The following is a 25,425-nucleotide window of genomic DNA, read 5'->3' on the forward strand; positions in this document are numbered from 1 at the left end:
TCTATGGATAACAGAGATACAGGGACTACACTGTGTTTATCATTTGAGAACTAATGAGACTGTATCACTGACAATTTCCCCCTGCTTCATATAGCTTAATCTATATGATCTTAATTTATTAGCAGGTTTATATTTTATACTAATAATTGAATTCTGCTAAATAGTGGAAAAAGCTTTAATATAACCATTGGTCCCACACAAACAAGCAATTAGTTATACTGATTTCTGGTGTTAGTAAAACTTTCAAATAAATAGATTCTTTTAACAGAGTAAGAATCATATATGGCCATATGGCCTGGTCTAAAAGCAGAGACCTTTCATATCCTATAATCTGGTTTCCCACATGGTGATATAACCTTGAAAGTTTACCAAAATGCACTTTTTGAAGTTTTCTCTAGTGAGAACAACATCCTGGGCACCAGTGCTTTTTGTTTACTCTACATCACTGATGTTAAATACTGCCAGCGTTGTTACTGAAACTATGATACACTCCATGATCTCGATGGTCAAAATGAGATTTCGTTTCTTATGATGCTTGGAATTGTATTGTTGTAGTGTTTATACCAGTATAAAGTGCCTGCAGGAGATCATTGTTGTGATTTTGTGCTATATAAATATAATGTAATTGAATGGGTTAACAGATATGGTTGGAGTTTGAGCTTCATGGAGAAAAAAATATTTGTCTGCATATATCTTTAATAGATTTCTTTAAATTTAAACACATAAACTGACATTATTATTAGAAGTTGGCACCGTCTTCCATGTAAACTTGGTTCTTGAAGGATTGCTCCAACTATTATGGAGTCCTTGTAGATAAGGGAGCGCTGAAAGTAGCTTCTTCTACTTTTTTATTAAAAATGCAAAGGTTATTTTATCCAGTGGGAACTTTTCCAGTTTTTCTAATTTGACACGGAATGACAGATACCGAGTTAAACACTGTTCATACACATTCATGAAGGTGTCTCTTGATACTAAACTTTGACAGTGTTATGCCTGCCTCCCCCAGCGTTCTTACTCCGTTAGCTCTTCACTTTAGTTTAATGTTTCTGGACCTTTTCGTGTAATGGAGTTTGCCTGTGCATTATTTCTTTTTAAGAATGTACCAGTTTGTTGATTTGATCAAGATTACTTTCTCCGATTTGTTCTTGTTTTTTCAGCCTAATGATGACTTTCCTTTTACTTGTATTGAAACTTTTTTGGATTATATACTGTATGCCGATGAACATCTGCCAAATGAAAATGAAACACCTGGAAACAGCTCCAGCCCTTTCATCTCTGTAATATTCCTGAAAGTTACACAAAAGCAGACCACACGTGGTCTGCTATTTACTAGGGGTGCAACGATACTCGTATCAATATTGAACCGTTCGATACAGTGCTTTCGGTTCGGTACGCATATGTATCGAACAATACAACATTTTTAATTTATTTTATCAACTTTTCTTCTGACGATGCTGTCTGTGTTGAGCGCTCAGTGGATCTGCGCTCGACTACTCCGCCTAGGCTGCACTGTCGAGCGCAGATCCACTGAGCGCAGCGCAAGCTAGCAAGACAGAAGCTAAGCTCCTTGCAACATAGCAAATTGAACCTCCCCCACCCTCATTCAGATCTGGCGTTTGGAACTATCTTGGTTTTCATGTGACGTATGACCCTGAAGGTAAGTGTGTCATGGACAAAAGTAAAACAGTATGTCGGATGTGCCACGCAATGCTCAATTACATGGGTGGGAACTAGTGCGTTAGTGCAGTTTGCTCGTTAACGTGTTGACCCCGTCCAGCCCCACGCACGGGGCGATCCGCGGTAGCTCGTTAATGGAGATTTGCCGTGTTGTGGCGTTAACGTCATTTCAGATTAACGGTGACAGCACTAGTGGGAACACAACGAATATGACTGCACATTTACTCCGACAGCATCCTAGTGCAAAGACAAGTGGAAGCAGACAAAAACAACAAGCACGCATGCTACAAACTTTACCCGAGTCATTTAGACAGCCGTTAGCACGTGATTCTCCTTATGGGGACCTGATATGTTTAATATGCTGCTGAGAATATAGCCCAGAAGAAGCGTATAGTATAGCTTTTATTTTGGAAAGAGACATTTCTCTGTAATAAACTCTCTTTTCCAAAGATGAGTGATTTCTCGATCAGATAGAATTATTATTTTTTATTACTACTTGTTTCAGCAACATTAAATTTAAAAACTGTACGTTTGAGTTAAAATATATATTTATAATTTTAATAAATGACAAATTAAAAAAGCATGAACATTTTTTTGTATCGAAAAAATATCGAACCGTGACACCAAAGTATCGAACCGAACTGTGAATTTTGTGTATTGTTGCACCCCTACTATTTACCTTAATCGGTTAATTATTCAATAACTTGTGATCCCATGAAAACATAATGGTGGTTAGTTAGATGTAGATGCAGCGACAAAGATCCTATACGATTACTCACTGAACTGACTGTACACAGCAGAAAATAAAAAGGAATCTGTTGTCATGGCAAGGTAATATGGTTAAAGTGAAAAACTTTAACCTAATGAAACTGATGTTTAATTCAGTTCCATTTTATTAATCTCAAAGTAAGAGTCGTCATTCCCTATGTACAGGCACTTTATAGGGAATCGTGACAGTGGGAAGGAATAACTCCCTTTTAACAGGAAGAAACCTGGAGCAAAACTAGGGCAAAGGGAAAGGCAGCCATCTGCTGCAATGGGTGGGGGGGAGACTTTGGTTAGTTTTACTGGAAAGCATTAATCTACAATATAAGACAACAAAATTTACTTTATCTCAGAAGTCTAGCTATTCCGGCTTACAGTAGTGTTTACAGTACCTTTGTAGTTAGGCTTTCTTTCTACCCACAACATCTGAACTGGTCACTTGTTTGACAGCTCATACCTGATATCTAACAAGGTATAAACCTAAAATTTAACATGCTAAGATATAGCACTTGTTTTTTTTCCCTCTGATGTGATCTTGGAGTCATTTTGCTTGGATAACCACTCCTGGTGAGATTGTAGCATTGTGTTAACATGCATCTGCCCTCTTAATTCCTAAGGAAGTAGTAAGAGTGTACTTACTTCTTCGCTGGGCTGTACAGAGCTCAGAATAAATGTTCTTTGTCACGTGACTATGTGTGTTACGACTCCTGATGTAATGCTGTTTAATATGCAAATCTCAGTGTACAGGTACCTCTCCGTGATTGGTGGATCCAGAAGAAGGATCATACGGATTGGCTAACCAGCTGGAGATGGCTCATATGATGACACCGCCATGGACGGCCAGTCATTCATCCTCACCTCATTCCAACCAGCAGACCAGGAGTACAGGAGCATGTAGGGGTGGACTGCCTTTTTGTTTGATTATAGTTTTCTCCTGTTTTTCGTCGTTAGGGAGGCAAGTTGCTTTCATTTAGTTTGATTCTTTTGGTCAGTTAAGTTTGGTAAATCCTCGAGATAGGCTCCTTTTGTTTGTTGTTTTGGCGTTAGGTCCACCCTGAAGCTATAGCCAGCTAGTTCTTTTGTGTCAAATAACCTAATGAATCAACATATTGTAAATAAATCATTATTAAACTTTACCAATTGTGTGATGTGGCTGCTCGGGGTCTGACGAGGATGGATCACCCTTATGTTGTGGTCTGGCCACCCCTAGACGGGCCATAACAGTGTGTAACATATAGGGCCGAGTTTAATTAAATGAATCAAGATGAGAAAGAAACTCCTAGAAATTCATAAGCAACACGGTGAGTCACAAAAATCAGCAACTGCAATGACAAGACTGCGTAAAAGAGAGTTCCCACTTCTTGCCATTGCAATCTTTTTGTAAATACAGATAGTGGAACACGTCGTAGAGCCAGATTAAATCTATGATTAAAACGGCTGTTGGCTATTTGCCTGTAATTCCATCATGATGTATTTTCCCACAAAATTTTTTTCCTCCTGTTTTGACAGCAGCATATATGGTTCTTCCTATCAACATCAATGACAAACATTTCTGTGTGCTGTCAGTACTTCAGAAGAATAAAATTCTTTTCTACAGGCCAGAACAAGAAACTCAGTCATAAAATCAGCACAAAAACCAACATATTCCTTTAGAGCATCTAAAATATATTTTACAGAGTACAACTGAGAGCACAGACAGTCTCCAATGCACCATAGAGATACCATTATGCCTACCCTGACCCAAAATAATGTTTACAACCTTTGCCTACAGGTTTGTCGAAATGCAGTGTAATGATAATAATAATAATGGATTGGATTTATATAGCGCTTTTCAAGGCACCCAAAGCGCTTTACAATGCCACTATTCATTCACTCTCACATTCACACACTGGTGGAGGCAAGCTACAGTTGTAGCCACAGCTGCCCTGGGGTAGACTGACAGAAGCGAGGCTGCCATATCGCGCCATCGGCCCCTCTGGCCAACACCAGTAGGCAAGTAGGGTAAAGTGTCTTGCCCAAGGACACAACGACCAGGACAGAGAGCCCGGGGTTCGAACCGGCGACCTTCCGGTTACAGATACGCTTCCCAACCCCCCTGAGCCACGGTCGCCCCTGTGTAGAAAACAGCTAACTTTGTCAGGGGAAGAGGAACCTAGCAAACAAGTAAGAAACACTTTCTAATCACACAAAAATCACAAAATGCACCAGATTTAGCAATATAAGAACAACTGAGTGTGGGGTCCTTCAGCAATCACACAGTGTAGAGAGCTTAAAGGACAATGTTGGTGGTGAAGAGAGTGTCGGGTGGGCAGAAAATATAAGGAAATCAAAAATAAATAAGGCATTGGACAGAGAGGGTATGGAAAGGCCCAGCGTGGGAGCTGTCATGGCCGGTTAAGTGGACAGGCAGCCCTGCTGGAGCTCTGTTATCTGTCTGCCGCAGAAAGTCAACCAGCAGAGAGGAGGGTATGTGTGTGTGTGTGTGTGTGTGTGTGTGTGTGTGTGTGTGTGTGTGTGTGTGTGTGTGTGTGTGTGTGTGTGTGTGTGTGTGAGGGGGTTCTGCTCTAAGGCAGGACACACACTGTGAGAAAGCTTTTTATTGCATGTTCTGTGAACAATCTCAGATGAACAGGTCTTTTCATATGGACATCATCAGTTTAATCTTTCCAAGTACTTTTAGCAACTTAAACATCTCTATCTAAATCTAGTTTAATCGTATTGATTCTCTGTGGGTTCTTTTTAAATCCATGCCTGCAATTACTGTAACAAAGTATACAATTCCAAAAAGCAGTTACCAGGGCTTGGCCACAGCTCAGAGAGCTGCTAGGGCCAATTCTGAAACTGTATATGCTTTCAAAAATCAATATTATATCACAGTCTCTAATTACAGCCTGAGGCTTGATGCAGATCTTCATTAATGAGCCTAAATGACACATTAGCAACTGACGTGGGGAAACAGAATACTTCATTACCATATTGATTCTCAGGCAAAACTTCAGATAGCCAATTGTCAGGCTGAATTAACACACGGTTGCTGTGAGCCGTGCTCTTACTTCAGGTGCCAGAGATACTTAATAAGCATGTGTCAGTGTTAATGATCACATGTGCGACAATATCATCTGGAATCATTACGGTGTGCTGCTGTACAGCCACAGAGCTGTCTGTGATGGAAGCGGCACTCACAAAAGAAACATTATTTAACAGGGCAAAGACAGTATCATTAATCGAGGACAGGACTAAATCGGTTTTAATTTTCATTGGGCTGACTCTAGATAAATTACACTGAAGACCTAAGTAGTTGATGAAAATAAGAGCGTGTTGGCCAATAACCATTCTGCATTTAAAGTTGATTATAGTGGCAAACTTCTCTAAGAAGCCTGAAGACTGAGTCTATCCTTTTCTAAGTTTGGGTCTTATTATCTCCCATCTTCTGATTTTGGGGGGGGGTTGTAGTCTAACATTAATACAGTCTGATAAACAACTAAAATGAATAGGAATACAGTGTGTAAGGTTCCTTGTTTCCATTCTAAGATGAGAGATTTGAACCTTTACGCCATGTCAGAACTTTTGAAATTTTAGTGGTGAGAACATTTGGGTCAAATGTTTGTTATCCAGTTAAAATCCCAGGTCCCTGCAGGACACATCTGTTAATTGAATATGGGGGCGTGGCTTAACTTTCACAGTGTCATACTGCATTTTTGGACAAAAGATTTCTTGGGACCCTCTAGCGGGAACTGCCAATTAGGGTGCTTTCCTGAGAACTGCATACCTTCTGGGATGTTTTTTCCATTTAGATTTGCACCACCAATAACAAGCTTAAAAAGCCGCCCGGATCAATGTGTCTTTCATGATGACAGTGTTGTTGAAAATTGCAGGCTTGCATACATAAATAGACCAGTGTCAGCTGAGCAACTGATGGGTTCAGTAGTTTTTAAGATTGATTCCTTTTTTCTATTTTTGAAGTACATTTGTTTTACAAACTCTTGCTGGCTGTTTTATATGTCTAAGCAACAAGTAATTAAACAACAGGCTAATTATATCATGAACAATTTTAATGGTTGCAGCTTATTTGTAACAAAGATCTTTAAAAAACATAAATCGCCCCAAATTTGCACTGAACAAACTACAAGACATCTGGAAAAATGTTCCTTTTATAGACGAGATCAAAGTGGAGATGTCTGACCATAATGCACTGTAGCACGTTTGTCGAAAACCAAACACAGCACATCAGCGCAAACACCTCATACCCACTGTCAAGCACGGCGGTGGAAGTGTGATGATTTGGGCTTTTTTGCAGCTCCTGAGTTACTCCTCTGTCTACCAAAGTATTCTAGAGTCAAATGTGAGGTCATCTCATGCAACAGGATAATCATCTCACACACAGCAGCAAATTTACAACAGAACGTCAGAAGAAGAAAAGAATAAGGGTGTTACAGTGGCTCAAAGTCACTGCCTGGTGTAATAATTTTTTGTTACAGTATTTCGAATGGTGAGCATTCATAAAACGAGCTGCAAGTATTGTAGCGGCTCCAGATTGCAATGTAAGGGTAAAAAATGACTTCCAAGCCCTCCAAATGCTGTTAGATACTCTTTGGTTTCTCCACAAACAAAGCTTTTTGCTCAGGAATTTGACTAAAAAACACGTGGAGATACCTCAACTTGTCATCTGAGCTCAACGCCAAAACAGCAGAGCACATATGTATCGTCTAATAACTGTCTGCTTTGTGTTTTGGTAGGGCTCAGTCACTGGGATGTATATATGAGAATACCAATCTTAATAAAATCTTCACAAGCACTTTGACTGAGCTCTAGAAGGTCATTGCTGATACAATTGGGAAAAAGATCTAAGAGTTCAGTACTGCTTTCATCTGCCTTTCTTCTAATCCAAATATTCCCACAATGCTTGCTTTGAGTCTGCTTTCAAGATCCAAGTTTTTATCCATTGCATCCCCTCATGACTGAATACATAAAGTGGATTCTTTATGAAAATGGCAGATGTACCTCATGCCTTCTGTGGATTTGTTCTGATAGTTGCAGTAGAGCTGCGGTGTACCCAGCATTGCTTCGGTGAAGACTGCCAGGAATCCCAAAGTCTCCACGAACAAAACCGAGTCCAGGAGGAGGTAGGTGATGTACGCTGCCACCAGAGTGAAGGCCAGCACGCACTGCACATAGTCCACAAAACGACTCCATGACCAGAAGTAGTTCCAGTCAAAATCTAAAGGTGCATAACATGAGAGACACAGAAATGAGTTTAAAAATCATTCTTCTAAAAAGATGCATTTAAAAAAATGGTTCCTAATGGTCTAATCCCAACTATGGAAGGCACTTTTATTTATATACTGCTTTTCCAATCTTAAGATGCATCCGTTAAAACCAGAGACTATAAAAAGTCAGTAAATTCATGTGATTACGATTTTAAAAAATTATGCTGGCAACCAATGAGCACACACGATACCAGTGACTGATATTTGACAGGCCAATAAAAACATTCGATGGTTTCCCAGATAACTGGCTCCTGGAATGTTCACTACTGACCAACCGTCAGGCTTCACAGTGATCTGTGATAAGCAATCCTCCATGTTTTGATGCAGCTTTACTGAATACTCAAAGTCCTTCAGACTATTGGCCACATTTAACTATGCATTGATGCAGTGCTTTATTCTGTACACTTCAAGCTCATTATTTATCTCACATCAACATATAGATTAATGCAAACTCCATGCAAAAGGCCCGAGTCAGTGATTTAACCAGGAAATGCTGTTCACCGCACCACCATGCCACCAATGGTCACCACTGGAACCACTGGGTTGATCCTAATTGCTAAGTGCCTAAGCCTAACCAGGTGAGTTAAAATACCTACACCTAATCAGATGGAGTTAAATTAGCCCCTAACCAGGAACACATGGCCTTCTTTTACTGTGGAGACACTTTCATCTGATGTAATTAAATGAAATTTAAATACATGACCCTAATCAGGTGAATTCAGTTGGATTTACTCTGTTAGGATATTTTTTTATTGCCAAAATTCTGAAAACAGTACCCCAGAATACGTCATTAAATCGTTGCATTTGGGGTAAATGTTCTTGTAACTTGTAATTTAATTAAAAAAAAAGCTTCATCCTCAGTGGGTGAGCTCTGCAAACCTTTTAGTAATCTGCACATTAAGTTGTAATATTTCTTGTGTAGAAGGTGTATTTTTCTTATAGGTAGGGCAGAATTTTAACATTCATAATTAAAATCCCAAATGCTTATTACCATTTGGAAATGATGTTCGAGTCATCGTTTAATAGTCAAAGGCAATTTTGTGGTGCCAATTTCTTGTTTTCCAGCACTGGAGACAAGGGATCATCTACTAATCCTCTCTGTTTTTATTTATTTATTTATTGAAGCCTCAAGTTGATAAAAACAAACAAACTACTGCTGTTATTTTTTATTTAATTAAATAACTACAAAATTTAATATGTCACAATTCCCTTCTCATAATCAGAACACACACCATGTTACCATGCAACAAATGTCTGAGCCGGTCCCCACTGGAATCAGTTCTCATTAAGATTCTTGTAAAACAGAAACATTTTACTTGTGGTCTTGATGAGTGGATGAGGGGGAGGAAGAGAGAACGTGGTGAAAAACTGTGAAAGGAGTGTGTGACGGTCAGCCGAGGTTGTGTTTCTTTTCCGTTGTAGTAATGGGATGAATGGGAATAGAGACACTGATGAATGATTTAAACCCTGTTATCAGTCCCAGTGCCTCTCATGTGCATTCTTGTGTGTGTAATTATTAGGTAAAGAATCTGATCACAGCAGCACTGTCTTCCTGTAATAAGCAAACAAGCCAATACTAATCACACTGTTATGTCTCCCGGCTTCATCGCCCAAGACTCAACTTTAACTGAAGGAAACGGTGACATTAATTCAACTTTGCCTATAAAGTCTTTGATGACTAAACACATGCGATATATCGTTATTGTATTAAGGCAGTGAAACCACAACACAAGTAAAAAATTAGGAGAGTGAAAGCTTTAACCATGAAAGTCCAATCATGGCTGAACTCCCACTGCTGCATCGCAAATGCAATTTCTACAAGCAACAAATGTAATCGAGCTGATTTACTTAATCATGTCTAAATGAGGCTTTGCTTATCTAAGTGGCACATCTAAGTGCTCCACGAAGGCCAACTGCATAGGCCTGTATAGGCCTCCTGAGAAAAGCCTATGAACTGCAGAAGAAAAACAAAAAACAATACCAAATGCCAACCATTGTTTAGCTAAATGCCTGAATTGGACAATCCCTTTCTTTGTTTTCTTTTTTTTTTAAATTTCACACAGACTTGATAAAATCTGAAGTAAAAGAGTGGGAATGTTTATGACATTTGAGTTTAAGAGTGAATGGATGGTTGTTTCATTACAGAATTAATGGCAACCGATTCTGACATTTCGATGGCATTTCCACATATATTTACGAAACTGTGCCAGAAACCCAGCTCTTTAAAACTGAGCCAATTCAATTGTATCTCTTTGAAAGCAAAGCTAAACAAATACAACAAATGTAATTGAATTCTCAAAGAGCCATTTAAAGCAGGTCGTAGCCTGCCAATCCAGCACACACTAAGATTTTACCATGGAAAAAAAAAAAATCAGTATCCAAGATGGTAACACAATATAGTATTGAACAAAAGGAAAGTGGAGCTTTTAGTGGTACACTGGAGCATGTACTTACTCCTGTTCTGAGTTTAATTAAGAATACCCACAGACAGCTGTTATGTGTGCTCTAAAGCAGTGTTTATACTGCAGGCGTAGATATCTGGTGTGGTTGTGAAGCCCTGCTTGCAGCTGAGCCAAAGGACTATGAATCTGGGCCAGCCAGCACCAGGCTGGCACTCTGTGATAACAGCCAAATATAGTCAGAAGTGATGAAGGGCAATCAAACATCGTTCAACACCAATCTAGAGCTAAAGCCATCACACCAAGTACAAAACTGAATATATGGTAGGAACCACATGTGACTGCCGGTAATGAAAACAATGGGTGCCAGTATGGGCTCAAATTGTGGTCATAAATATTTTGTACTTGTAAATCAGGATTTGTATGTGTAAAAAGAATTTGTGTGTGTGTAAAAAAAAGATGTGTATGCGTAAAAAAGATTTGTGTGTGGACTTTGCCAAAAAATAAGTGTCAAACTCTGCACTCAAGTTTCAAGTTACAAGTACGAATTTTGACCCTATTTTTCTTCCTTTCATCTGATTGGATAGTTAAATTTGTGATTGACATGACATTGACCAATCAGGGAACAGATGGGTTTGGCTGTCGGAGGGGTGCTTTATGGAGCTTCAGGTCTAAAGCACTTCTGGATGGATGCAAACTGCATTTCGTTGCCCTGTACCTGTGCATGTGCAATGACAATAAAGTTGAATTCTATTCTATTCTATTCTATTGAAGGGTAATACAGTTTGAAGCTGGAGGATCTCTATATAAATATCCGATAGAAGCTAGGTCACCTAACTTTCAGCAGCTGTTGAAAGGATAAAGTTGTGGTATGTCAGTGGTTAGAAAAACCATTATTACTTTAGGATTAGTTTAACACAAAGTCAGGGCTGACCCGGGACCATTGCTGTGAGTCACAGTGCGCAGCATAAAGGTCCTTTCACATCAGACGCAGCATGTGCTGCTAATGCTAACTGCTAACGAAAAGCCAAAGATCTAGAATTTGTTGCACTGGCTGCTGAGCTCTGTGGGTTTTTGCAGCAGTTTAACCTGTACTAGATGCACCTGCTCCTTGTCGTAAAATTCTTCACTTTGGCAATTTCCATCATGCTTTTAACTGAATGAGTTTGAGTTTATGTTATATATATATATATATATATATATATATAAAACACTATACCAAAATGCACCAACTCTGCATATGCACTTCAAACAGACTTTAAGCAGACCTCAAAGAACTATGACAGGAATATTTACTTTTCAATGTTGTCTGTAACCAAGTATAATGTCCATGTTCAACTCAGATACATTCCTGTTGTGATAAGTTGCATTTATGGTTTGGAAATGGAACCATCAAGAGTATATGTCCCGATATACATCCTTTACCAGCAGGATGTATATCAGCATGTATTTGGAGAATCCTGACCTTTTATGAGGAAAACTGGCTTCCCTGCAAGAAAATCTAAAGAACAAGGGTGGGGTTTTGTTTGATTCCAGATATATCAGGATATATCTTATTCAGGAAATTGAAAAATAAAAAGTGCTTAGTTTGCATGCTCTTCCTGTGTCAGAGTGGATTCTCTCCAGGTACTCTCGCCTCCCACAGTCCAAAGTCATACATGGGGTTAGACATATTGGTGATTCTAAATTGACCGTAGGTGCAAATGAGAAAATAATAATAATAATAAAAATAAAAACGTCAAATTCAGCTGCTGTAAGAAACAATTTTCCAAATACAGTATAAATAAAGTATTTTGCATTGCATCACATAACCATTAGTAATTCAAAATTAGCCACAGATGTGAACATGAGTGTGGATGCTCTCTGTTAGTCCTGTGAAAGACTGCATGATACACCAAGTTAAGAAAATGGATGTATAGATGTAATTAATAGGCAGTGGAATGCCTCTCCTATATCAGCTCTTCTGCTACTTAGTAGTAGTGCAGTGTGTAGCCTCACTGTTACCTATACAATCGAGTTAAAAAAAACAAAAAGAAACCTGAACGCTGCACTGATAATTAATAACTAATTAATTAACTAATAACTAACTAATTAATAACTGCTAATTAATAAAGGTAATTTCATACTGCACCCTAACCTTTTTGAGCCATAACATCATTTGTTCTCTTTCTCGATGTAAATGTGTGAGCACTAATGTATCGACAGGATTTCTTTTTCTTGACTTCTCTCCCAGTTTTCGCTGATGTAATGAACCGGGGGCTGGAGAGGCTTTCATTTCATGCCTTAGCATGAAATGAAAGCTTCATTTTTTCCATCTTGCAACCTGACTGCATGATCACCGATTCTGCAACACCTTTCAAATGAAGACTGTTAACCTTCGCAAATAAAAGGCAAACACTGTGACCGGGACATGCATCTTAACTGTTGTGCAATTTCAGCTTCCTATTTCAGTGAATGTGCTCCTTCACGTCGGTGCTGCCTCGTAATCAGCTTTCAATCATGCATGTGCAATTTCTGGAGACTTATTTGCCTTCAGCACTGAAAAGTAGCAAACATTTTTTAAAAGTAGTCTGTTGGCCCACTTCACAGCGACCACAAATGGATGTTTATTACTGTAGTGTACCTTGGCCATTCCCTACCATACACCCTCTCTTGCTGTGCCACTTGCGTGCCCGGGGGAATTCTTGCCTTCCTCTTTAATCCTCATGCTGTGTGGCAGCCGTTGTGGCATTGTGTGGGAACAGACTGAAGCTGCACACAATAGACTCCCTGCGGTGGCCGAATGTCTCAGTTTGTAGTCCCGCAGGGTTGCGGTACATGTGTAGGAAGGCACGGGTCAGAGCTGGCGATTCCAATCGCTTGTTTACCGGCTGTTTCCTGCCAGCTTCAGTTAGGCCCCAGAAAAGTCTAAGGGGGTAGTTGAAATAATGGCTGTCACTCAAAAGCACCCGTGGGACAAGCGAGAACATTATTATAAAAGACGGTTATAACAACCTGGGAAATTGAACCTGGATCGCAGCGGGCTTCATTTTCTGAAATTTGGACAGGTAGCTTTTTCACGGTGACTAATAGGCTTTCACTGCCAAGTCACAGCAACTTCCTCCACATTCAGTCTAAAAGTTCAGCTCCTTCCTGCCTGTAGGGAATGGATAACTTCACCTACAGGATAAGGTGATATATTCTAAGCTGCCAAACCCAATGAAGCTATACAGGTGCAGACCCCCATGGGACCAAAATGAGCAATGAGCCATTCCCAGACAATAGAAAGAAATGGAAATCTTTTGTATTGCCATGTACCTCCATAACATCATTAGGCCAACATCTCTGTGATATGGGACCACTGAATCATTGTGACATAATCACATAACATAACTGTAGTTATTAAATTCTTCACCACATCAGCACAGGGACGCTTTTCTTTTTGTGGGAAAAATGCTACAAAAAGAGACTCCTTTTTACATTTGGACTTTTACTAATTATTTATTTATTTATTTTTTTACATCAAAGAAAATCTTGAATTTAAAAAAGAATTTGGGATTGTATACCATCTGGGTGTAGCCACATGACTGAGAAGGAACATAAAGAACCCATAACGGCTTGTGTTTCGCCGACTTCATAGAAATACTAAGATATATATTGTGTTTTGCCATGGAGTCTAAAATTGCCTAGTTAATATTACCAGTCCATTTTCTCCAACTCTATTCAGTCTGCAACACTGTACAGGTGACAGTCATTTTGCAGCAACCTTGTCACTATTTGTGTAGGAATGTGTGGTTGTGACTGGACTCTGAATGAATTTGTGTTTATGTAGACCAGGGATGTCCAACTCCAGGCCTCGAGGGCCGGTGTCCTGCAGGTTTTAGCTGTGTCCTTGATCCAACACAGCTGATTTAAATGGCTAAATGACCTCCTCATGTCTTGTAGTTCTCCAGAGGCCTGATAATGAACTAATCACTTGAGGCCTGGAGTTGGACACCCCTGATGTAGACGTTCTAAGTCACTGACACTGATACCCAGCATTCCCTTTACACTGCCAGGTTTCCATTTTCCAGTGTAGTTCACAGTAGGATGTCAAGGAAGTGATCTGCTCATCGCTTTGTCATTAATGGCCAGTCGCTAGTGGACATTGTAGGCTTCTGTTGCCTTGGTACTCTTCTAATGTGTTTAGCATTCACTGATATGTCATATATCTTCTTAGCTCTCACTGGTTGGTGCTTCAGTGGCTTGCCTCAAAGCTCGACCCAGTTCATGTCATCAATGGTTATTCTGTTAGCAGTCATTTGAAGTCTCTTGGTGTTACTGACTTTCAGTGGTCTCTGGTTGCCATGTGACTGCTAGTTGCTTCATGTGTGGATGCGCCTTAAGAAGATGTGTCAGGAAACAGAATGTTCTTCATCATCAAGTTAATCATGATGATGAGATTCCAAAAGAAAGGACAACACCATCAAAGTAAAGATGGGTTGAAGATAGATACTCAGCTTCTTCATAATAACACCCTGCATATGTAACTTTGTAGCTGTTAGCTGAGTAAAAATCAGGAGTTAAAGTAAGTACAAGTACACTGACCCATCTGTTAAAACTGTTGTTAAAGCTTTCGGGTTTCCATACTAAACTAATTTCCCCTGCTCCAACCCTGGAGCTCTGTGTAGATGTGCTGACTGGAACAAATGCAAAAATGTCAGATATTTGCATTCACAGAAGTAATAAAAGGCCTAATATAAAAATCAAATGACTTAGATGACTGAATGGAGCTCAAAACAAATGAAAGTGTGGATGTGATGGAGAGAGAGCTGCACCCTTTAGGGAACCAACACAGTTCCTGTCATGGTGGAGTAGAGTTTCACATTTTGGTTTCCTTGTTGCCTCCTCTTATAGATCCTCTAAAAAGTTTGACTCAAAAGCAAACTTTTGCACTGTCTTCCTGCTTTTTCCCCCCAAATCCTTTTACCTCCACCTGAGTGATTGCCGGCATTTCTGCTTCAGACACAGCCAAATGATCTGATCTTTTAATCTTCTTAAAGGATTGCAGCAGGCAGTCTTGCACATAAATCACACTGAGCTGCTATTACACCAGGACTTAACTTTCTCTCTCAAAACTACACATGCCACAACAAAAGACTTACAGTCCAGCACCGACGCACACATATGTGAGTGAGTCTGAGGCACCTGTATATAGAAAGGTTGCAGCTTATCACATCTATTGCAGCTTCCTTTGGGCAGTCCTGGGAAGTTCTATTAAAAGTCACCTACATTTTGTCTGTCTAGGTACAAATGTCCTGCTGTTTCATGAAGGTGCCTGGTGTGATAATGCTGCTGTGCTCTTATGAGAACAAATGAGGTATTATTGAGGCTCCGAGAACGCAAAGGGAGCAAACTGGACAGTCAGACAAATGCACAGGTTGAGAAACTGTCCTGAGGACTAAACAGCACCACAGTGAGTCACTACAGAGCGACATGGTGTGAACCGAATATCTGCTCTCTCTAATGTGTTTGTTCTGTGCCGCAGTTTTGATCTAACAGTCTTACAGTCTTTTCTCCCTGTGTGTTTTCTCACTTTTTATCGACGGCGGACTACAGCATGCTTGCTCTTGATATTTTCAATAGCGAATTAATGAACAGCAGCAAGGCAGCAAAGCTGCGATCAAAGAACATGGCTTTCTGTCAGCAAGGGTCTAATGACACTTGGCAGAGCTCACTGATCGATGACCATTCAGAGCCCAGCGATGGCAGCTTCCACATGTGGTCAAAGTCACGCAGCAGCAACACACACAGGTCAGAACACACTGAATCAAAGAAGCAATGACGCTAATGAAAAACGATTCTGCGCTCTGACTTTTTCATGACAGGAAAACAGCAATTCTGTCCATGTTGTCTACTGTGCACTACAAACTAAACAGGAAAGTTTGTCCTGTATTCGGACACACTGAACTAAAAGTGCATGCTGCCTTTTCAAGTCGCACATCTATGGTTTCCTTCTGCCATCTAGTGTCCATCGCAAAAACAACAGCCCTCTCTTCATGCTGTGTCCCAATTGAACTGTGTATACCAATTGCAAGTATATACACATTTAAACATATGTATATGACTGTGTACAAATCTTGATTACTTCTCATTTATTAGTATTTTAATTCGAAGAAGCCAGAATTTCTTGTCTTTATAGAAAAGCGGACTTGAGCAATAGTTCTCCAGGCTTTCTGAAGTTTTTCTTTGAACATTGGCTGCTTATTCCACTCACTTTCTGATCATTTTCAGAGGACTGCTTTTGTTTGCTAGGCCACTTAACATTGACCTATCAATCATTCAAACACAGAAAAGGCACCTAACTAAAATGTGAACCGGTGTTGTGTCTACAGATACCCTAAAGAGAACAAATTGTATCTTTCGGCACTTTGATACCAACATGCTGTTTCCAGAGAAAATAATTTGTTCCCATTTCTTTTATTGAATCTATGAATCTATGCTACACAGTGGTAAACTGGTAAATGGGGGTTTGTATCTCCTCCTTGGATTCAACCAGACATTTTTCACTTGTTAGACAAATATGTAAATAACCTAAACTATGAAAGCATATATTTTACTTTTTTTTTTTCTTAAACATTTCACATGCTTCCTATGGTTTATTTTTTAAATAAAATATATGGGTTCTGTTTGGACTGCGTGTCATTTACCTTTATATTAGATTAGCAAAACTGTGACACAAAGAGTGCAGTGGGTTGCCGAGTTGACGATCCACATCATGTCAGAAAAACAAGTATGGAGTAATTCTTTGGTCAACAGAAAAATAAAGAAGTACAAAATATACTTTAAATGTATTAGATAGCGGATACGAGTCTCACCATTTTAATTTAATCCCAAGTAATACGCTGGGATTCGTCAATTCAAATGAGAATATTTGAGTTTACTTTAAATGCAGCTTGACTTGTAAGTTCAGCAACATAAGTCCTGAGTCCTCTTTAAATGTGTCGAGTTCTGTTTGGGTTTACACTGTACTGAAAGTATTGAAGTCAGCCAGTAGGAAGACAGCATTAATTCAAAATCATTAATTAAGCATTAATTAAAAGTCATTAGTGTTTGATTTTGCAGCCTTTCAACAATGTGCTTTACATTACTGTATTAGTCCAGAATAAAAATCAACATGCCGCAGCTTAAAGGTTATTATTCATACACAAAAGTTAATTTTGCTTGTATGCTGGCCCTGAAGTGCGAAACACAAAGACAAATCAGAAAACACGACATTTCAGAAAAAGAAAACAAACTCACAACAACAAAACAAACACAACAACATTTTGTGACTGTGTTTCATGATGCAGTGATTTTCCTTTTTGTCTTTTGCACTTCGTCAAGATCAATTATTGCTTTTCAAAATACATAAATATCACAGTAACATGAGTATATTTCATTGAGTTACTTCATACTGTAACTCAATGACATGAGTACAGTAACTACTGTAAACTAGTGGCAGTATGCAGGTCTAACAGGATTAGCTTCTTTTTCTTCCTACGTTGTTGTGCACTAAGGGCGTGCAGTGAAACATGCTGTAAAGCATCACAACAGTTTCTATAATCGACAAACGGTTAATGTGCTCGATCATTCAAAAACATGCGAGAGAAAGGGGCTCATGCTTCACGTCAACTCATTGGAAACTGTTAGTCGGTGTCAGTTAGTGAGACGGGTGGGCTGTGAATGAGAGCCAGGCAGGGTTATCACCATGCACAAGACACACAGGAGTGGAGATGGGAGAGGCAGATGAACTACGACTGATGTTTCATGACAGACACAGTAAGTACATACCCAGAAAGAGCCTCTTAGGGATTCTGACCTCCTCGTCCTTAATGTCTGTGGCTACAGACAAAAAAAAACAAAAAATATATAGACAAAAAAGAAAAAAATAGAGCTTGGTTTTCTTCAGCAAAGCTGGAGTTGATCTTTGTCAAATTACAGAACTCACTGATTCTGTGATTTGTTACACCAGTGATCTGTGAGGTTAGGAGTGTTCCCACCTGCTTAGCTTCCTCAGATGCATAACCTTTATAGCTAATAAACAATCAATAAAATTTTGAGTTCAGTAATGTAACTTAATTCAAGGTGTTTTAATCCAAAAATCTGGTGACATCTGCAAAGTCCAAAGTTCTATTTTTCCAATCGTCTTACATTCCTTTTACTTTATTTGTTTTAGCATTTATTGCACTAAGCTTGCTCATCTTCACAGCTTCTGCTGCACAGTTTCTTGTTCCATAGGAAGACATCAAATAGCCTTCGTCATGTTATTCTTTAAACGTAGCCGTTACTACCAAAGGATACATAAAAGCTCCATAAAAGCATATTTCACACACGAACCTATTAGCCAGACCTTGGAATGGTGAGGACGATGTTTATCTGTATTGTCACATTTACCTGACACAGGCTTAATATTTCAAGATGGTGTGATGCAGAGCTGTGACGCTTTCAAACTTTTCAGTTATATTTTCAATAACAAATATTTCTTTAGCTTCCCCACACAAAACAAAACACAAACGCACACATACACACACATTTATAGGAACATGTGATGTTGGGAAAATTATTTTAAACATTGCTTTCACCTCTGAACCAGCTCCGAGTTTGGATTCAGGAGACAGACACGCTCTTTGCTTTTAAGATTAAGCTAAAAATTAAAACTTTCCTTTTTTCAATATATAGTTGAGGCTGGATCAGGTGACCCTGAACCATCACTTAGTTGTGATGCAGTAGGCCTAGGCTGCTGGGAGCTTCCTGGTGTTTCTTCTTCACTCCCTTTCACTCTCTGTGTTTATACACCACTCTGCATTTAATCATTCGCATTAATCACTTCCACAATGGAAAACAGCCGCCCCCTCACCCCCCAACTGGTCGCAGCAAATGGCCGCCCCGCACTGACCCTGATTCTGCCAGAGGGTTCATCCTGTCAAAAGGAAGTTTTTCCATCCCACTGTCACCTAATGCTTGCTCCTAGGGTGTCGTCTGACCGTACTGTGTCTCAAAACTTCTAAAAAAAAAAAAAAAAAAAAAAAAAAAAAAGAGTTTAGAGTACAGTCGATGGCCACGACCCAAGCATTGCAGACCAAAGATGAAAGAGAGCAGCGCGATATAATCTACCAGAGTATTTGTGTCTTTTCATTTTAATGAATATGCTTGGCATGATGTGTATTTATTGATCAGGTTAACGTTGACTGGTAACATTTTAATTGCGTGACTACAATTATAAAGTTCACAATGCTGAGAAAATGAACCCTGTAGTCTCCAATGTATTTGTTCCTTCAATTTTGCAGATAAACTCACTATACAGTCCTCCGGGTTACAGGAAGCAGTGAATGATTGTGGATTAAATACACACATTTGTACAAAAACTGAAAAATAAAGCCTTTAGCCCTGACTTCAGTATTTAAGCTAAGCCTAACAATCTAATCTAACTCAGCAGTTAATTTTTTTTTTTTTACTTTGTTTTTCACATCTTAGGTTTACTTCACCGGAAGTTTGGAATTTCTCTGACAGTTGCTGCTTGGCGTAGACACTTAAACATGAAGTTACACTGCCCTACTGAGGCAAAATGCACTAACTACACATTTGGCCAAAATACAAAAAAAAAGCCTGGCACTAAACGGTCCCTCTGTCTCTCTCTGTGTGCTGTTCACTGAGTGAATGAGCAGTGACTGACGGAGACCAGCTGTGGAAGAGAAGAGAGAGACAAGAGACTTCCTGTTGTTTCAAACTTCCTCTGTGTGATCATTTTAGATGTCAGATAGCAGAATCACAGGACAGCTATTGTTTTTCTCGTGTTTTGCAATCAGACATGAGTCTGAAGCTTCAGTTAAAGTAACAAAGCCCAAAAATGTCATTACATTTAGTAAAATTAACAATCTATCCTAAAGGCTGATGGATAAAACTTGTTTTATTGCACTGCACTTCCTGACATATGCTCCAGTTATATTGATAGGCTGATGGTATTGGCCGGTATTAGCTTTTGCTAATTATCAGCATTTATAACAACTGAGAAATGAACCAAAAAAAAGTTGACAGGAGAAACATTGTGTTGATGTTGCACAGTTTGTCCACCAGAGGGCAACTGTCCTGTTAGCAACAGCATTTCAAATGCCACAACCAGCTGATCCTGTGCATTTAAACTGTACTGTTGTGCTGTTTTAGCAGTGACTCATAAAGATAGAAGTACACAATACGAATTTTAAGCAAACCTGTCTATGTATATTCGCTGAAGTATCAGATTTTAGAGTCGCCAACTATTGTTATCGACTTAAAAAGAAATGTGTGAGGCTCTGATTATAAAACAGTGTCTCCATGTTTTCCTTTTACACTGGATTATATTTAATCCTGCCCACGCTAGTTTAACTGATACTCTCCCATTATCTGACATTGAGCCTCTTCATATTAGCAGCCAGGTTTAGTCAAATTTCCTCAAAGTAAGCAGCACAGCGTATCAGACAACAAAGGGCAGCTGTTTGTGTTTGTTTACAAAGGGATGAATGTCACAAAACAGAATCAAGCGTTTCCCTGTGTGGGTTATGAATAACTTTATGACAAAAATTACAAAATGTAATCACCTTAATGTCAGTAATCAGCCTGGAAAGTTTCATGGTTAGTAATATATTTTACCCCATCATCCTATATCACTTATTTGAACTAAGCGCAATATAAAACCAGCTTCAGAAAGCTTATTTTATATAGTCTTAGAAAAAAAACCTGCACAGGAGATCACAGGCAACAATCACCAGCCTCTCACACACTCTCACACACACTAATCTGAGCCTTATCTGCACGGTAAAGTGGCACCGCCTGGGTGTTCTGACCTAAGAAGGAGCGCCTCTTCGTGCTGAGTTCAGTGGCCATGCGGACGTTGGTGCACAGGTTCAGCATGATGAGCATTGTGCAGATCATGATGATGCTCTGCCACAGCAGCAGCGTCTCAAAGTAGCGTCCAAATCTAAAGAAGAAGAAAACAATATGTGGATTTTAAGATTTCATATTTACCCTACGGTTCTCTCACCCATTTGCTGGTCACCAGACCTTCAAGGGGACCTATTACACTCATTCCTAAGTGCATATTACACCATATTCATTCAAATCATTGAATTCTAATCACATCTAAGGCCACAGGTGTATAAAATCAAGAGGCTAGATATGCAGAAGGAACGGGTCGTTCTCAGGAGCTCAGTGAACTCCAGTGTAGTACACTGATAGGATACCGCCTGTGTAACATGTCCAGCTGTAAAATTTTCCTGAGCTTTTAGTGGTTTTATAACAAAAAGGAAGCAAATGACAGCAACTCAGCCATGAAGTGGCAGGCAATGTAAAATCACAGAGCGGGGTCAGCAGATGCTGAGGGGCATAGTGTGTAGAGTCGTTACAGACCTCCAAAACTCATGTGGTCTTTGGATCAGCTCAAGAACATTTCATGGAGAGCTCCACAGAATGGGTTTCCATGGCCCAGCAGCTGCATCCAAGCCTTACATCAACAAGCACAATGCAAAGCCTTGGATGCAGTGGTGTAAAGGACACCACTGGATCCTAGAGCAGTAAGGTCTCTGGAGTGACAAATCACATTTGTCTTTCTGACAACCTGGTGGACGAGTCTGGGTTTGGCGGTTGCCAGCAGACCGATACTTGTCTGACTGCATTGTACCAAATGTAAAGTTCAGTGGAGGAGGGATTATAGTGTGGGGTTGTTTTTCAGGAGTTGGGCTTGGGCCCTTAGCTCCAGCAAAAGGAACTCTTACTGCTTCAGCATACCAAGGATAAGCGGTGTGGAAAAGGTGTGGAAGAACTTGGCTGACCTCAACCTGACAGAATACCTCTGGGATGACTTAGACGGAGACTGTGGGCCAGGTTTTATTGTCCAACATCAGCATCTGCACTCAAAAATGTGGTTCTGGAAGGATGATTATAAACTTCTATAGACACACTCCTAAACCATGTGGAAAGCCTTCCCAGAAGAGTTGCTATTGGTGCAAATAGTGGGCGAAATCATATTAAACTCTATGGATTAAGAATGGGGCGTCACCTACGTTTATATGCGTGTGAAGGCAGACGAGCAAATACTTTTGGCAATACAGTGTATTAATGCTTGGACTCTAATAGAGTAGCTTTGCATGATTAAAGCTACTTTTAGCTGCTCACTTATTCACACAGGGTTGCCAGAGCGCTGCATACTTAACCTGTTGGATTTTTAAACCAGGTGCTCTTCCTGACACAACCGCCAAGGGATCTGTATGTCATCCTGGGACTGAACCAGGAAACTTTTGCTTGTTAGGCAAACATGCAAACTACTGCACTACAGAGCCACAATGCACGGCTCTTATCGTAAACTGTGTATTTTTGTGCCTCGGGTTATCCACATTATATGTACAAGTCTCTACATCATTATTTATGTGGCCTCATTTAATATCCACCATTATAACCACTGTATAAAAAAAATAAAAGGAAAAGCGAGTCTTGTCTGCTATAAGTTGAATACTGTTCAGAGGTAAAATACAGTTTGGTGTTTAACAGTAACCAGCAGACTGTTTGCAGTGCATTCAACCCAGCAGGCCGCTTTTCCTCTATGAGTCTGTTAACATGCAGTGTAAGAGGATCTCTTCTTTTTTTTAAAAAAGCTGAATATAAGAGAATATCCGAAGCCTCCCATAACAACCTCACAAGCTCTCAAAGGATGTGAGAGTCTGTTACCTGAAGAGTATCCTCAGGATGTTTGCCACCAGCAGCACCAGGCATACGTAGGTGGAGAAGCCCTCTGCATTCTGGGTCAGGCGGATGTCTCTGTACTGGGGGATGTAGGGCACCACCCCACCGAACACCATGGCACCGGCAGCGACCCACGCCACCAGGTTGTTAAACACGGTGAGGATCTGGTCAAACAACTCATCTTCCATGCTGTTCGTCGGCGGAATAAGCGAAGAGACGTCAGCTGGCTGTCAGTGGCTCTAGAGACTATTTTTGGCTGTTGATCCTCCTCCGGTTCCTCGATGTGGCTTTGAGATCGGGAGAGAAGCATCCGTGTTTTCCACGCATGACTGAGAAACAGCAGCTAATGCCACGCCATCATAAACAGAGCAATGAAGCACAAACGACGTATCCGGGGCTGACGTTACAATAGCGGAAACAATGAGCAGTAAACAATGAGCTTCCGTACAAAAGCAGCGGTTGTGCAGTCACTGCAGTACGGTCATTTACTCTGCGTTTCCCATTTCCTTGACTCAACAGTGCTGATGCTTGTGAGCGTTTTAGCACGGGCTGAACTTAAGTCGTTATAGGAAACACACGACTCTCCTGAAAATGTATAAAAAGCCCCTGAAATGAAACAGCATTTTTTGTTTGCGGTGTCCCTACATCACCATTGTTTCTTCTTCGCTGTCCTGCCCGTCTGTAATGTTTCCCAACACTTCCTGGAACGTCTCACGTCACGCGCTCAATCAAAGATTATCCAACTTGATCAAGATAGTTCACACACAGGCAAACTGTATGTGGCTAGCTATCTAGCAGGTTAGCTAAAAAAAATAATAGAAAGAATTAAAAAAGAGAAAATAAATAAATAAAAGAAAGAATTTTAACATATAGTTTGTGTCAGCTGTTTGGCAGAACGTGAATGTTATGGTAATTTTGGGCTCTGACTCTGTAGCTACTTAGAAATAAGCTTCATAAGTAAGTAAGTAAGTAAAGTTTATTTATATAGCACCTTTCACAGACATATGTCACAAAGTGCTTTACAAGGTAAAAACATAATACAGTCATAAAATACATCATAAAAACCCTGGTCTAATTAAAAGCTTTTTGAAATAAAAATGTCTTTAGCTGCTTTTTGAAGGTCTCCACTGAGTCCAAACACCGTAGAAATAGGGGAAGTGCATTCCACAGTCTGGGTGCAACAGCTTGGAAAGATCGGTCCCCTCGGGTTTTAAAACGAGTGTGGGGGACCACTAAAAGGTTTTGGTTTGATGACCTCAGGTTACATAAGCCTCTGGAATTGAGGATTAAAAAATTTAGGCCCTCACTTCAACCTGGACTGCTCATAAAAAACAGGTTAGCACCAGGAAAACCAACCAGTTTCAGTCTATTCTGCCACGAACACGACAGAATTATGCCAGAAGCTTTTTGATGGCTACCAAAAACATCTGATTGAGGTGCAACATGAGGAACATGAGGTCAGGAGGAGACTGAGAGCCAGTGGTCAAACTCTGTGCAGACCAACTGCCAGGAATCCTCACCAGCCTACTCAGCCTCTCCCTGACTCATGCCACTGTCCCCACTTGTCTGAAGGCCTCCACCATCATTCCCATCCCCAAAAAGACTGGAATAGAAAGCCTCAATGACCACAGACCTTTACCTCTCACGTCTGTAGTCATGAAGTGTCTCAGCACATCAGAGACTGCCTACCTCCCTCTCTCGACCCCCACAAGTTTGCTTACAGAGCAAATCGGTCCATGGAGGATGCCATCACCATCACCCTTCACAGAGCAGCGGGAAATCTGGAGAATGGGTAGAGCTACGTGAGGATGCTTTACGTGGATTACAGCTCAGCGTTCAACACCATAATACCTGACATCCTTACTACCAAACTAGACCACCTTCAGAACCCCCTGCTACTTGCTCCTGGATCAAAGACCTCCTCAAAAACCAGCCTCGGTCAGTCAGACGGATCTCTGATCAATCTCTGATGGAGATGAGACAGTGTAGAGGTAGAGATATTTCTCACTGGTGCTCAGAAAACAACCTGAAACTAAGCATCTTTAAAGCAACAGAACTTATTGTGAACTTCAGGAGGCACAGACAGGTTCTCTCCACTCTCATTATAAATGGTGAGTGTGTTTATTCTGTCTCTATCTTCAGGTTTCTGGGCACCTACATCTCTGGCGATCTCACCTGGGCAAAGGAAGAATAACCTGTATCAGAAGCTGCTGTTGGCCTTCTATCGCTCCTCGGTGCACTGCGTGCTCTCCTACTGCCTGGGTGTTTGGTACGCAGGGGGCACAAATGATAACATTACGTTATCATTAACGTTACAAAGCACTAACACATTCACATTCAGAAGAGATCCAGGGTCAGCGCTGGGCAGCCTGCCTCAGCTTTTTAGGGGGTGAACTAGGGGAAAGAGATGAAAGAAAAGGGGAGCAGAACAAAGAACAAAGATGCTCAATGAGCTTCACAGACACAAGCTGCAGTGGACAGTTTTAATTATTTCTATCACTTGCTAACAGCAGTAAGAAACATTTTCGCTTTCACAAATCTCTAATGCAGTTCTCAGTGTGCATCATACAGCTACAACTACAGCCCCCCACCCCCACCCACAGTCT

At 40.3% G+C, this 25,425-nt stretch overlaps 1 protein-coding gene across 2 annotated transcripts in view; it reads right to left on the bottom strand.

Annotated features, from left to right (window-relative positions):
- LOC120726753 (solute carrier family 66 member 2) overlaps positions 1-23,549 on the bottom strand; it is a 34,809-nt gene extending 11,260 nt beyond the window's left edge. The window contains exons 1-4 of one of the 2 annotated variants that reach the window (XM_040020655.1): positions 22,805-23,549; positions 20,929-21,062; positions 17,900-17,950; positions 7,444-7,660 (exon numbers count right to left, since the gene is read on the bottom strand). In XM_040020655.1, the coding sequence (XP_039876589.1) occupies positions 7,444-7,660; positions 17,900-17,950; positions 20,929-21,062; positions 22,805-23,007 (605 nt within the window). In that variant the 5' untranslated portion in view covers positions 23,008-23,549. The remainder of the gene's footprint in view (positions 1-7,443; positions 7,661-17,899; positions 17,951-20,928; positions 21,063-22,804) is intronic. The other variant, XM_040020656.1, reaches the window with a different exon arrangement.
- Between the last annotated feature and the right edge of the window lie 1,876 nt (positions 23,550-25,425).

This window comes from Simochromis diagramma, unplaced genomic scaffold (assembly GCF_900408965.1).
Source record: "Simochromis diagramma unplaced genomic scaffold, fSimDia1.1 OVJJ01000753.1, whole genome shotgun sequence".
NCBI lineage: Eukaryota > Metazoa > Chordata > Actinopteri > Cichliformes > Cichlidae > Simochromis > Simochromis diagramma.